The following is a 14,952-nucleotide window of genomic DNA, read 5'->3' on the forward strand; positions in this document are numbered from 1 at the left end:
TGGTCTTTGGAGTCAGACCTGGTTAACAATTCCTCCATAAAGTAACTATACGACCTGAATCCGAGTTGTGTGTGTCTGTAAAATGGAGGTACCTCCTTCCTCAGAGTGGTTATTAAGGATTTTACAAGATGATATGTGTGTGTGTGTGTGTGCGTGTGTGTGTGTGTATGTGTGTATATATACATCCACAAAGTAGGTACTCAGTAGTTAGTAAAGGAGAATATGGGTATTAAGATAAACCAGAGTCCTACGACAGACACCAAGTGATTAGGGTTTTGAGCCAAACAGACCTAAATTAGAATGTGATCTCTGCCACTGCCATGTATGGTCTTACTGTGGTTCCAAGTAAAAAGGGTTACTACATCTCTTCTCCTACTCCAAGGCTATATAACAGCTTGAGTAGCGAACATGAGCCAGTTTAAGTCAGTCACAAACAGGGCACATACTTGACTTCATATACATCTACTTAGTATATGCAAAGAGATTTGTGGTCAAGTGGACCTGGAATCTGGTCACTATCTAGCCATGTTATTTGGGAAAATTACATAATCTCTTTTTGGCTTCTCATCCTTCAAAATGACTTTTGCCAAAGTCAGCATATTTCAAAGACTAAGTAGCAAAACTTTATTTTTGTTAAAGGCTGACTTTTCTTAGGTATTTGCAATGAAAACAGCTGCAGGTCTCAAGGGTACAGTTCCACATTTCCATAATGGAAAGAAATAGATTAAAACTATTTTAAAACCTTTCATAACAGATACTTAATACTTTTATGGTAGAGAAAAGATACCAAAATATAATATTCCCAAAAGCACAACTCTGTAAAAGCTAGTTTTATTCTTATAGGACTCAAAACTTTAATGGCATTCCCATAATACAGTCAGAAAGTAGAACAAGCCCTCAAGAAAAAAGCAAAAATGCCAAGATCTTCTCCAACCACAATTATTTTTAATCTATGAAACAGAATTTCCTTACAAATTAAGTAGTTTTTATAGTAGTGACATTTATTGTTGATGTGGTCTGTTTAACATGACTGTAGTCAGAACGGAAGTCGGGTCCGTTGTTCTTCCAGAAATTGAAAAAAGTATCATCATTAAGATAAGGAAGAGAAAGACTTGGATCCATCTTTTTGGGACATGTAAGGTGAGAGTGAAGTCTCACAGTTGCAGAATTTGTGGATATTGCTGGAGGAATTGGAGATGCTCTCTAGTAAGCGGGTAATCCCTCTTCCCCGAACACTGCTGTTTTGGCCAGATGTTTTCACCCCAGATGGGGAGTCACCTAGGATATTAAAAATACAAGAAAAGAAATACAGCAGTTTTATAGTCTTAGAGATCCCTCAATTGACTCATCCTACTGCAGGCCTTTTCACTAAGCCATGATTAAATGGATCGTCAATAGGGGAGATAGTTCTTAGAGTAAAGGCAAAAAGGCTGAACAAGAATATTCTTTTTAAGTCCTGGAAACCTTAATTGAAGTTCTTCAGGGACCATTTGAAATTTCATGTCACTAGCTCTTTTAAACTTTACCATTTCCCCAAAAGACACCCTCATATCAAAACTATAAAACTACAGCTGCTACAAAAGTAACAGGTTTTATTTTAAATGCCCTGAACAAAATTCTGAATAAATTAAATTTTATCAAAGTGGTACAAAAATCTACATATCCAAATTAAGTGCTTATGCCAAGTAAAACTCCCAATTCAACAAGAGTCTTATACCCTAAAGCCAACTTAGATCATCTGTTTTCAGGATCATAAAAAGACCCTAAACTCTTTGAGGTGCCTTCTTATTAAATATAAGATGCTTACCAGTGGGTGTGTTTGATCTCTGTTCCTGATTAGAAGAGCTGAAATGAGGGAATCCTGGACTCTGAACCCTTAGCTTCTATAAGTAACAACAACAACAACAAAAAAAAAACAGGGGAAAACATGTTTATTTATTATCGGATCATCTACTTCAAATTACTCTTTAAATACAAACTAACACCCACTTTTCCAATGTCTGATCAACTTTTGAAGAGTACTGCTGTGAAGGGGAGTAGAGGGCAATCTTTGAGGGGGAAATTACAGGGTCAAAAAAGGGTGTTTTTTTTTAATATGAGATTATAGCAGGTTTCCTGATAAGAATGACTCAGAGAAAACCCTGATGAAATTATTAGAGCCATGTCCTTAGGTAGGTAAGAGAATGAGAATAGAGAAATAAAAGGATTGGTCTTAGATAGAAACACAGACAATTCATGCATTAGAGTATATGGTAGATGCAATGGTAGGAATATGGAAAACCTCGATTGCTTCTATTTTCTCAGAGAAGGAGGGGATACGAGCATCAGCTAGAACAAGGATGAAGGAAGAGGTGATGGAAGTTTGAAGTGAGAGAAGATGAGAAATAACTGTCTAGGAGAGTGGGAGATTAATCAAACTAGAGAAATGGACAACTGCCAGGCAAGGTTAAGGGCTCACTTGAGGTTGGTGGTGATGAATATTTAATAACACCAGTCAGTATGGTAGTTTCTTTTCAGCCTCAGTTAGCTTCAAATATATAACAGAGTAGGTGCAGAGTTGATTTAATGAGGGTTAGTGTTTGTCAACCAACTATGATGAAGAATGAAGGGCCAGTGGAGTTCATAGTGCAAGTGAGTGAAAATAATGGAGCAAGAAATCTAAGCTGGGAAGGAAGGAGGTGAAGGGCAAGGTGGGGAGAGGAGACACAAGGCTGAAACACCTATGTGTGAATGGTACCCCTGGAGTTGTGCCATGCAGTGACCCTGCAAAGGAGGGCAGAACAGTGGAGGCATACAATGAATTGAAGGTCCCAGGAGAGATCAAAGAACTGTTGGCACTGATGTACCAGAGAGAGACAGTGGTAGTCAGAGAGTAGGATGCTTGAAATTGAGATTATGGGGAGATGCCATTGGGGCCTAGAATATGATCACGGGAGTGGATACTTGATGTATGGCAGGGGACAGGATCACTGGAGAAGGGCAAATCAAGGAACTGAAATGTCAGGCAGCTGGAAGGATCTATAGGGAAACTGAAATCAAGAATTCTGCCAGGAATATTGTTTGATCTCCTGGCTCAGCGTTGCTCTAAGAATGAGGATGACCAACTCAGGGGCCTATTGACTCCAAGAAGGGGTTATCAGGTACTACAGCCTGAATGGCATGTGATTTAAAGCCTAGGGATTTTAGGGAGAAGGCAGAAAGAAGTCTAGAGGCCATAAAGTTAAACAAGGACAACTACTTCAAATCTAAGCCCGTGATAAATGAGAGAGAAAAAAAAAGTGTCGCTAACAGGGAAGCAGTATCTTTAGAGGACAGCCAAGTTTTAGTTACAACCAAGGAAGAAAACAGACCTTCCCAAGAGGAGGTTGAAGACATGAGATTTTGCTGATAACTGAGATTGAGAAGACCCACAAAGTTTTTCAGGAGTTGGGGAAGGATGAAAAACAGAATCAGCCTAACAAGATGAGTGTGGGAGATGAGCAAGGATCTAGGTATCCTGAGCTTCCAATAGTGACTGATGTGAACAATGAAAAGAGGGGTAATGAGACAAAATCTGGTAGTCTCAACACAGATGGTGATGATGGGGCTAAGGCAGTGTTTCTCATCCTGGGCACTACTGACATTTTAGGCTAAATAATACTTTGCTCAGGAGGCTGTCCGTACATAGTCAGGTGTTTAGCAGACTTACTGGTATCTAACTACCCGCTGTATGCCAGTAGCACCCCCTCCCCAGCTGTGACAACCAAAAATGTATCCAAGTGTTGCCAAATGTCCCCTGAAGGACACGAAATAGGTCCTAGTGGAGAACCACTGGGTTAAGGGTTAACAGTAGACAGGAGAGAGAAGAGTCTTGCCCAGAGATTATATGGAGAGCTCTTTTTTATTTTTAAAATTATCATGGAGTAAGACAGCCTTCTTTGGTGTGTACATTTCTACGAGTTTTAACAAATGAAGAGATTTGTGAAACCACTATTGCAATCAGGATACATAACCATTCTATCACCTCAAAAATTTCCTATCCCTTTACAGTCATACCCCCTGGGAACCACTGATACGTTCTTCATCATTATCATTTGTATTTGACAATGTCATATAAACGGAATCATACATTACATAACCTTTTGAGACTGCTGCTTTTGCTAAGCGTAAGTAATGCCTTTGAGATTGATCCTAATAGTTGTTTCATCAATAGTTCATTCCATTTTGGGGTTCCCTTTTCACTATTTTATTAACTATTTAAAAATAGAACATAGTAGATAATAAATGTTACTAAGTCAGAGGTCTTAGTACTTTCATATACTGCTGCATTTAATCCTACAACGACTACTAGCCCTTATTATTATTCTTGTTCTACAGATACGGAATCAGCACAGAAAGTTCAAATAACTTGCAGAGAATCACACAGCCTATGTGTAGCAGAGCCTGAAGTGAAATTTAGGAATTCTAACTTGAAAGAGCCCATACTCTTAATTGCTATGCTCTTGGTAGTGTAGAGAGGCCTACTAGTAAGTAAATACCAAGGAGGGAAGAGGGGTGGTAGGGAAATTAGATAGCCTCTAATCAAATCCTGAATCAGGTCTTATATTTAAAATATCTACTTCAAAAATGTGTGTCACATAATTTTTGGAATAATTGTTTGGATGTGTTTTGTATAAACACTAATGCTAATTTTAATTTTCTTTGTTAAGTACAGTAGGAGAATATACAAGGAAGAAAAAGGATTTTTTGTAAGATCCAACTGGATTAAAAACTGACATTCCATGAAGGATCAAAAAAAATTTTTAACAGAAGAGAGAACCAAACAAAGGCCTGATCTTGAGAGACTAGCAGCCCCGAAAAGTGAGCTCCTTACCTGGTAACGCCCTGCATCCAATACAACCATTTTGGGTGTCACACTATTGCTGGCCTCATAATCTTGAAGTGGTACATGAGCCTCTGTGAGCTGGATTCCAAAGAGAGTGGCCAGAGAATTACTGATGCAGTATCTTTAAAAAGGAATTGAAAATGTTTATTATCAGAATCTTATCTAATTCATTCTAAAAGCATTCACATTTAAAAAATTTCTGACAAAGCATGTGAGATATTGTTGTAAATTGGGAAAAAAGAAATTTAGAGATTTGGAGAAAAAATGGGAATAGGTAGCAGTACATATCATAAAACTGGTCATTACTGGTAAGCAATACTTTGATTACCAAATAAAATTTCAGATCCATTATAAGTGAATGGGAATGAGGGGGAAGAGCACCAGAATTCTCAAATATTTAAGGCAGGGAGAGGCAACAACAGCAACAGGGCAAAAACTTAGAAACACTTATTCATCCTCAGAACCAACTATCATCAGTGTAAAGGGATTACCAGAGCTTCCACAGAGCTGAGGCTGCAGGTACTTTCCCTACAAAATGAGGAGAAAAGGGTCTATATGTTTTCAGCACAAGGAAGTGCTGTTCTTAATGACAGTAGGGAACTTCACTTTCCTACAGGAATCCTAGAAGAAAAAAATTTCAATACGTGCTTCTGAAGGCTCAAATTGCTCAGGTGGTAACCACCAGACAAGTAGTGACATGGGCAGAAGAATACAAGTAACATGACTAAAAAAACCTTTGTTTTAAAAGACAGTTGTGGAAATAGAGGTAAACAGTGATGCACCCTGAATGCCAAAGCAACAACAAGCAAAGGTGCAAAGAATTCAGTGCAGAATAGAGCATTAGGAAGAAACTCCTTTCTCCAACTTACGCAATTTTCTTGCAAACAGCTAAAGCACAGAGGACAATATCATTTTCTTCATGCCACTTGCACCTGTACAGAAAAAAAAAAGACTTTAATATCCTCATCTAACTGAAGCAGCACTGCTTATGGGTTTTTATGTGCCAGATTTCTACCTTAGTGTCAGTTTCTTAAATGATTTCAACTATTACTCAAAGGTTAAGGTCTCTAATTGAACATATAAAAAGTAGACTTTTTTAAAAACAAGTTTTTAATGTTACCTCCTCTGATGCAAATTCATGACGCATTACAAACACGCAGCTATAACAGACAGATTTTACCTTGAAAATCTATATATGTATTTATATATATATAGAAAATCTATATATAGAGTGTAGTTAACATATACTCATTAAACACACATTTACTGAGGACATACTACTTACCAGGCATTGTCCTAGGCACTAGAGATACAGTACAGAATGAAACACAAACTCTTATGCACACAAAACTTACTTTTTAATGGGGAAGTCAGATCAAAAGATATGTAGGTATAATAACATAGTAAGTTAGATGAGTTCTAAGAAGGAGAAAAACAAGAAAAAGACATGAAATGCAAGAGAAGGGTGACATTTTAGATAAGGTAGGCAGGAAAGGTGTCACTGAGGAGTGGATGTTGGAGTGAAGACCTCAAGAGTGGATGTTGGAGAGGAAATGACCAACAACATACTTTCATGACGAGAGCCACTATAAACCTGTATATCTTTCCCCTGAGTGCATAAGTTATTCGAGACTCAACAGTACTACCTGCATAATAGAAACCTTCTCTGAACTTAGCAAAAATCTTCACTTAGAAATTATAAACACGCTAAACAATAAGTGTGTATCTGCACTTGTTATTTAACTGAATGGAAGGCTATCTAAAAATAAGATTAAGAATTCCCCACTGCTTTTACAAAACGTGATTCAATAAATATGATTCATAAAACTAACTCTAAAATGAAGGCTTAAGTTAAAACTAAATCTAAATCAAGGCACCAGTCCCTCCCACTGGGAGGCCTGCACAAGCCTCTTAGACCAGCCTCACCCACCAGGGGGCAGACACTAGAAGCAAGAGGAACTACAATCCTACAGCCTGTGGGACTACAAACACAGAAAGTTACACAAAATGAGACGGCAAAGAAATATGTTCCAGAGGAAGGAACAAGATAAAACCCCAGAACAACAACTAAGTGAAGTGGAAATAGGCAGTCTACCTGAAAAAGAATTCAGAATAATGATAGTAAAGACAGTCCAAGATCTCAGAAAAAAAATGGAGGCACAGACCAAGAAGATACAAGAAATGTTTTAACAAAGAGCTAGAAGATAAACAGAGCTGAACAATAACTGGAATGAAAAACACACTAGATGAAATAAACAGCAGAATAAATGAAGTAGAATGGATAAGTGAGCAGGAAGACAGAATGGTGGAAATCACTGCTGTGGAACAGGATAAAGAATAAAAAGAAATGAGGACAGTTTAAGAGACCTCTGGGACAACATTAAATGCACCAACGTTTACATTATAGGAGTCCAGAATGAGAAAAAATTTGAAGAGATAATAATTGAAAACTTCCCTAACATGGGAAAGGAAACAGTCACCTAGTCCAGGAAGTGCAGAGAGTCCCAGGCAGGATAAACCCAAGAAGGAGCATGCTGAGACACATAGTAATAGAACTGACAAAAATTAAAGACAAAAAGAAAATATTAAAAGAAACAAGGAGACAAAAAAACAAACAACCCAATCAAAAAATGGGCAGAAGACCTAAAGAGACATTTCTCCAAAGAAGAAATACAGATGGCCAGTAGGTACATGAAAAGATGCTCAACACTGCAAATCAAAGAAATGCAAATAAAAACTACAATGAGGTACCACCTCATGCCACTCAGAATGGCCACCATTAAAATGTCTACAAACAGTTAAATGCTGGAGATGGTGTGGAGAAAAGGGAACCTTCCTACAGTTGGTGGTAACGTAAGTTGGTGTAGCCATGGTGGAAAACAGTATAGGATGTTCCTCACAAAACTAAAAATAGAATTACCATATGATCCAGCAATCTGACTCCTGGGCATATATCCAGACAAAATTACAATTCAAAAAGATACATGTACCCCTATGTTAATAGCAGCACTATTCACAACAGCCAAGACATGGAAACAACCTAAACGTCCATCAACAGATGAATGGATAAAGAAGATATGGTACATAAATACAATGGAATACTACTCAGCTATAAAAAAGAACGAAATAATGTCATTTGCAGCAACATGGATGGACCTAGAGGTTATCATACTAAGTGAAGTAAGTCAGAAAGATAAAGACAAATACTATATGATATCCCTTATAGGTAGAATCTAAAATATGACACAAATGAACCTATCTATGAAACAGAACAAACATCAGGGACATAGAGAATAGACTGGTGGTTGCCAAGGGAGAGGAGGGCTGGAGAAGGTAGGAGTGGGAGTTTGGGATTAGCAAATGCAAACTGGTGTATACACAGAATGGATAAACAACAAGGCCCTACTGTGTAGCACAGGGAACTATATTCAACATCCTGTGATAAACCATAATGGAAGAGAATGCGAAAAAGAAGGTGTGTGTGTGTGAAGCTCAGTCACTGCTGCACAGCGGTAATTGACACAACATTGTAATTCAACTTTACTTCAATGAAAAATAAATTACAATGCTTAAAAAAAAAAAGCAACAAGGGCAAAGCAACAAATAACATACAAGAGAATCCCCATAAGGTTATCAACTGATTTTTCAGCAGAACTCTGCAGGTCAGAAGGGAGTGGCACGATATATTTAAAGTGATGAAAGGGAAAAGCCTGCAACCAAGAATACTCTACCCAGCAAGGCTCTCATTCAGATTTGATGGCAAAATCAAAAGCTTTACAGATAAGCAAAAGCTAATAAGAGAATTCAGCACTACCAAACTAGCTTTACAAATAAATGCTAAAGGAACTTCTCTAGGCAGAAAAGACCACAACTGGAAACAAGAAAAGTACAAATGGGAAAGCTCACCAGTAAAGGTAAACAAACATACAGTAAAGGTAGGAAATCATTCACACACAAATATGATATCAAAACCAGCAACTGTGAGAAGAGAAGAGTACAAATGTAGGATATTGAAAATGCATTTGAAATAAGGGACGAGCAACTTAAAACAATTGTGTATATATATACATACTGCTATTTCAAAACCTCACAGTAACCACAAACCAAAAGTCTACAATAGATATACACACAAAAAAGAAAAAGGAATCCAAACGTAACACTAAAGATAGTCATCAAATCACAAGAGAACAAAAAGAGGAAGGGAAAAGACCTACAAATCCAAAACAACTAACAAAATGGCAACAAAAACATATCAGTTATTACGTTAAATATAAATGGATTAAATGCTCCAACCAAAAGACAGACTGGATGAATGGATATAAAAACAAGACCTATATATATGCTGTCTACAAGAGACCCACTTCAGATCTAGGGACACATACAGACTGAAAGTGAGAGGATGGGAAAAGGTATCCCATGCAAATGGAAATCAAAAGAAATCTGGAGTAGCAATACTCATATCAGACAAAATAGACTTTAAAGACTGTTACAACAGACAAAGGAGGACACTACATGATGATCAAAGGATCAATCCAAGAAGAGGATTTAACAACTGTAAAAATATACGTAGCCAACATAGGAGAACCTTGATGTAGCAGCCATAAAAGATGAAATTGACAGTAACACAATTAACAGTGGGGGATTTTAACACCTCACTTACATCGATGGACGGATCATCCAGACAGAAAAATCAATAACAAAAGACAGGCCTTAAATGTCACATTAGGCCAAATGAATTTAACTGATATTTATAGAGCATTCCATCCAAAAGCAGCAGAACACACATTCTTCTCAAGTGCACATGGAACATTCTCCAGGACAGATCACATGCTGGGCCACAAAGCAAGCTTGGGTAAAGTTAAGAAAACTGAAATCATATCAAGCATCTTTTCCAACCACAACACTAGGAAATTAGAAATCAACTATAAGAAAAAAACCTGTAAAACAACAAAAACACACAGAGGCTAAACAATACGCTACTGAACAACCCATGGATCACTGAAGAAATCAAAGAGGAAATCAAAAAATACCTACAAATGAAAACAAAAACAGGATGATCAAAAATCTATGGGACACCGCAAAAGCAGTTCTAAGAGGGAAGTTTATAGCAATACAATCTTACCTCACGAAACAGAAATCTCAAATAAACAACCTTAACTTACACCTAAAGCAACTAGAGAAAGAAGAACAAACAAAAGCCAAAGTTAGTAGAAGGAAAGAAATCATAAAGATCAGAGCAGAAATAAATGAAATAGAGACCAAAAAAAAAAAAACCCAGAAAAGATCAATGAAACTAAAAGTTGGTTCTTTGAAAAGATAAACAGAATTGATAAGTCTTTAGCTAGACTCAAAAAGAAAAAAAGGGAGAGGGCTCAAATCAATAAAACTAGAAATGAAAAAGGAGGAGTTATGGTGGACACCACAGAAATACAAAGGATCATAAGAGACTACTACAAGCAACAGTGTGCCAATAAAATGGACAACCTAGAAGAAAGGGACAAATTCTTAAGCAAGATATAACCTTCCAAGACTAAGTAGAATAGAAAATACAAACAGACCAATCACAAGCACTGAAATTGAAACTGTGATTTAAAAACTGCCAACAAACAAAAGTCCAGGACCAGATGGCTTCACAGGTGAATTCTATCTAACATTTAGAGAAGAGTTAACACCTATCCTTCTGAAACTGTTCCAAAAAATGGCAGAGGAAGGAACACTCCTAAACTCATTCTATGAGGCCACCATCACCCTTATACCAAAACCAGACAAAGATACCACAAAAAAAGAAAATTACAGGCCAATATCATTGATGAACATAGAGGCAAAAATCCTCAACAAAATACTAGCAAACTGAATCCAACAATACATTAAAGGGATCATACACCATGATCAAGTGGGGTTTATCTCAGGGGCACAAAGATTCTTCAATATCCACAAATCAGTAAGTGTGATACACCACATTAATAAACTGAAGAAAAAACATATGATTATCTCAGTAGATGCAGAAAAAGCTTTTGACAAAATTCAACACCCATTTATGATAAAAACTTTCTAGAAAGTGGGCATAGAGGGAACATACCTCAATATAATAAAGGCCATATATGACAAACTCACAGCTAACATCATTCTCAATGGTGACAAACTGAAAGCATTCCCTCTAAGATCAGGAACAGGACAAGGCTGTCCACTGTCTCCACTTTTATTCAACATAGATTTGGAAGTCCTAACCACAGCAGAGAAGAAATAAAAGGAATCCAAAAATGAATTATAAAATTAATACACAGAAATCTGTTGCACTTCTATATACAAACAATGAAAAATCAGAAAGAGAAATTAAGGAAACAATCCCATTTTCCATCACATCAAAAAAGAATAAAATATCTAGGAATAAATCTACCTAAGGAGGCAAAAGACCTGTACTCTGAAAACTGTAAGACACTGATGAAAGAAATCGAAGATGACATGAACAGATGGAAAGATATACCATGTTCTTGGATTGGAAGAATCAATATTGTCAAAATGACTACACTACCCAGGTAGTCTACAGATTCAATGCAATCCCTATCAAATTACTAATGGCAGATCTAGAACAAAAGATTTAAAATTTGTACAGAAACACAAAAGACCCTGAATAGCCAAAGTAATCTTGAGAAATGAAACGGAGCTGGAGGAATCAGGCTCCCTGACCTCAGACTATACTACAAAGCTATAGTCATCAAAACACTGCTGGCAAAAAGACAGACTTATAGATCAATGGAACAGGATAGAAAGCTCAGAAATAAACCCACACACCTATGATCTATTAACCTACGACAAAGAATGGAAGAACATATAATGGAGAAAAGACAGTCTCTTCAATAAGTGGTGCTGGGAAAACTGGACAACTACATGTAAAGGAATGAAATTAGAACATTCTCTAACACCATACACAAAAATAAACTCAAAATGGATTAAAGACCTCAACATAAGACTATATACTATAGAAGTCTTAAGAGGAAAACATAGGCAGAACACTCTTTGACATAAGTTGCAGCAATATTTTTTTGGATCCATCTCCTAGAGTAATGAAAATAGAAACAAAATAAACAAATGGGACCTAGTTAAACTTAAAAGGTTTTGCACAGCAAAGGAAACCATAAACAAAACAAAAAGACAACCCACAGCATGGGAGAAAATATTTGAAAATGAAGTGATCAACAAGGGATTAATCTCCAAAATATACAAACAGCTCATGCAGCTCTGTCAAAAAAGCAAACAACCCAATCAAAAAATGGACAGAAGATCTAAAGAGACATATCTCTAAAGAAGACATACAGATGGCCAAAAAGCACATGAAAAGATGCTCAACACCACTAATTATTAGAGAAATGCAAATCAAAACTATGAGTTATCACCTCACCCTGGTCAGAATGGCCATCATCAGAAAGTTTACAAACAATATATGCTGGAGAGGGTGTGGAGAAAAGGGAAGCCTCCTACACTGTTGGTGGGAATGTAAATTGGTACAACCACTATGGAGAAGAATATGGAGGTTCCTTAAAAAACTAAAATTAGAGCTCTCATATGATCCAGCAATCCCACTCCTGGGCATATATCCAGAGAAAACCATATTTCGAAAAGATACATGCACCCCAATGTTCACTGCAGCACTATTTCCAATACCCAAGACATGGAAGCCATCTAAATGTCCACTGACAGAGGAATGGATAAAGATGTGATACATATACAGAATGGAATATTAGCCATAAAGAATGAATCAATGCCATTTGCAGCCACATGGATGGACCTAGAGATTATCATACTAAGTAAATAAGCCCAGCAGAGAGACAAAAAATCATATGATATTGCTTTTATGTGGAATCTAAAAAAATTGATACAAATGAACTTATTTACAAAACAGAAACAGACTCATAGACTTAGAAAACAAACTTATGGTTACCAAAGGGCAGAGGTGGCAGGGGGGATAAATTAGGAGGCTGGGATTAAAATATATACACTACTACATGTAAAATATATAATCAACGAGGACATACTGTGTAACACAAGGAACTCTATTCAGTACTCTGTAATAACCTATATGGGAAATAGAATCTGAAAAAGAATAGAGGCTTCCGGGAAGACGGCAGAAGAGTAAGACGCTGAGACCACCTTCCTCCCCACAGATACACCAGAAATACATCTACACGTGGAACAACTCCTACAGAACACCTACTGAACGCTGGCAGAAGACCTCAGCCCTCCCAAGAGGCAAGAAACCCCCCACGTACCTGGATAGGGCAAAAGTAAAAAGAATAAACAGAGACAAAAGGATAGGGACGGGACCTGCACCAGTGGGAGGGAGCTGTGAAGGAGGAAAGGTTTCCACACACTAGGAAGCCCCTTCGCGGGTGGAGACTGCGGGTGGCACAGGGGGAAAGCTTTGGAGCCGTGGAGGAGAGCACAGCCACAGGGGTGCAGGGAGCAAAGCAGAGAGATTCCCGCACTGAGGATCAGGGCTGACCAGCACTCACCAGCCCAAGAGGCTTGTCTGCTCACCCGCCGGGGCGGGCGGGGCCTGGAGTTGAGGCTCCAGCTTAGGTCGGAGCACCGGGAGAGTTGGAGGCGTGAACACAGCCTGCAGGGGGTTAGTGCGCCATGGCTAGCCGGAAGGGAGTCCGGGGAAAAGTCTGGACCTGCCGAAGAGTCAAAAGACTTCTTCTTCCCTCTTTGTTTCCTGGTGCGTGAGGAGAGGGGATTAAGAGCGCTGCTTAAAGGAGCTCCAGAGGTGGGCGCGAGCCGCGGCTAAAAGCACGGACCCCAGAGACGGGCACGAGATGCTAAGGCTGCTGCTGCCGCCACCAAGAAGCCTGTGTGCGAGCACAGGTCACTATCCACACCCCCCTTCCGGGGAGCCTGTGCAGCCCGCCACTGCCAGGGTCCCGGGATCCAGGGACAACTCCCCCAGGAGAACGCATGGCGCGCCTCAGGCTAGTGCAACATCACGCCAGCCTCTACCACCTCAGGCTTGCCCCGCACTGCGTGCCCCTCCCTCCCCCCAGCCTGAGTGAGCCAGAGCCCCCGAATCAGTGGCTCCTTTAACCCCGTACTGTCGGAGCGAAAATCCGGCGACCTACACGCAGAGGCAGGGCCAAATCCAAAGCTGAACCCCTGGGAGCTGTGAGAACAAAGAAGAGAAAGGGAAATCTCTCCCAGCAGCCTCAGAAACAGCAGATTAAAGCTCCACAATCAACTTGATGTACCCTGCATCTGTGGAATACCTGAATAGACAATGAATCATCCCAAATTGAGGAGCCATGTGGATAAAAGGGTCTTGGTGCTGCAGCCAGGAGTCAGTGCTGTGCCTCTGAGGTGGGAGAGCCAACTTCAGGACACTGGTCCATAAGAGACCTCCCAGCACCACATAATATCAAATGGCGAAAATCTCCCAGAGATCCCCATCTCAATGCTAAGACCCAGCTTCACTCAATGACCAGCAAGCTACAGTGCTGGACATCCTATGCCAAACAACTAGCAAGACAGGAACACAACCCCACCCATTAGCAGAAAGGCTGCCTAAAATCATAAGTGCACAGACACCCCAAAACACACCACCAGATGTGGACCTGCCCACCAGAAAGACAAGATCCAGCCTCATCCACCAGAACACAGGCACTAGTCCCCTCCCCCAGGAAGCCTATACAACCCACTGAACCAACCTTAGCCACTGGGGACAGACACCAAAAACAACGGGAACTACGAACCTGCAGCCTGCAGAAAGGAGAACCCAAACACAGTAAGATAAGCAAAATGAGAAGACAGAAAAACACACAGCAGATGAAGGGGCAAGATAAAAACCCAACAGACCTAACGAAGAAGAAATAGGCAGTCTACCTGAAAAAGAATTCAGAATGAAAATAAACATGATCCAAAATCTTGGAAATAGAATAGACAAAATGCAAGAAACATTTAACAAGGACCTAGAAGAATTAAAGATGAAACAAACAACGATGAACAACGCAATAAATGAAATTAAAAATACCCTAGATGGGATCAATAGCAGAATAACTGAGGCACAAAAACGGTTAAGTGACCTGGAAGATAAAATAGTG

General features: G+C 39.1%; 1 protein-coding gene across 1 annotated transcript in view; it reads right to left on the minus strand.

Moving 5' to 3' along the window:
- Positions 1-383: 383 nt before the first annotated feature.
- Positions 384-14,952, minus strand: part of MAEL (maelstrom spermatogenic transposon silencer) — a 121,457-nt gene continuing 106,888 nt past the window's right edge. Inside the window, exons 13-16 of the mRNA XM_089911720.1 lie at positions 5,734-5,796; positions 4,853-4,985; positions 1,808-1,883; positions 384-1,278 (exon numbers count right to left, since the gene is read on the minus strand). Coding sequence (XP_089767846.1) covers positions 1,091-1,278; positions 1,808-1,883; positions 4,853-4,985; positions 5,734-5,796 — 460 coding nt within the window. The 3' untranslated portion in view covers positions 384-1,090. The remainder of the gene's footprint in view (positions 1,279-1,807; positions 1,884-4,852; positions 4,986-5,733; positions 5,797-14,952) is intronic.

This window comes from Delphinapterus leucas, chromosome 1, assembly GCF_059928025.1.
Source record: "Delphinapterus leucas isolate spDelLeu-1000000601 "Yukka" chromosome 1, BTC_Dleu_Yukka2, whole genome shotgun sequence".
NCBI classification, from domain to species: Eukaryota; Metazoa; Chordata; class Mammalia; order Artiodactyla; family Monodontidae; genus Delphinapterus; species Delphinapterus leucas.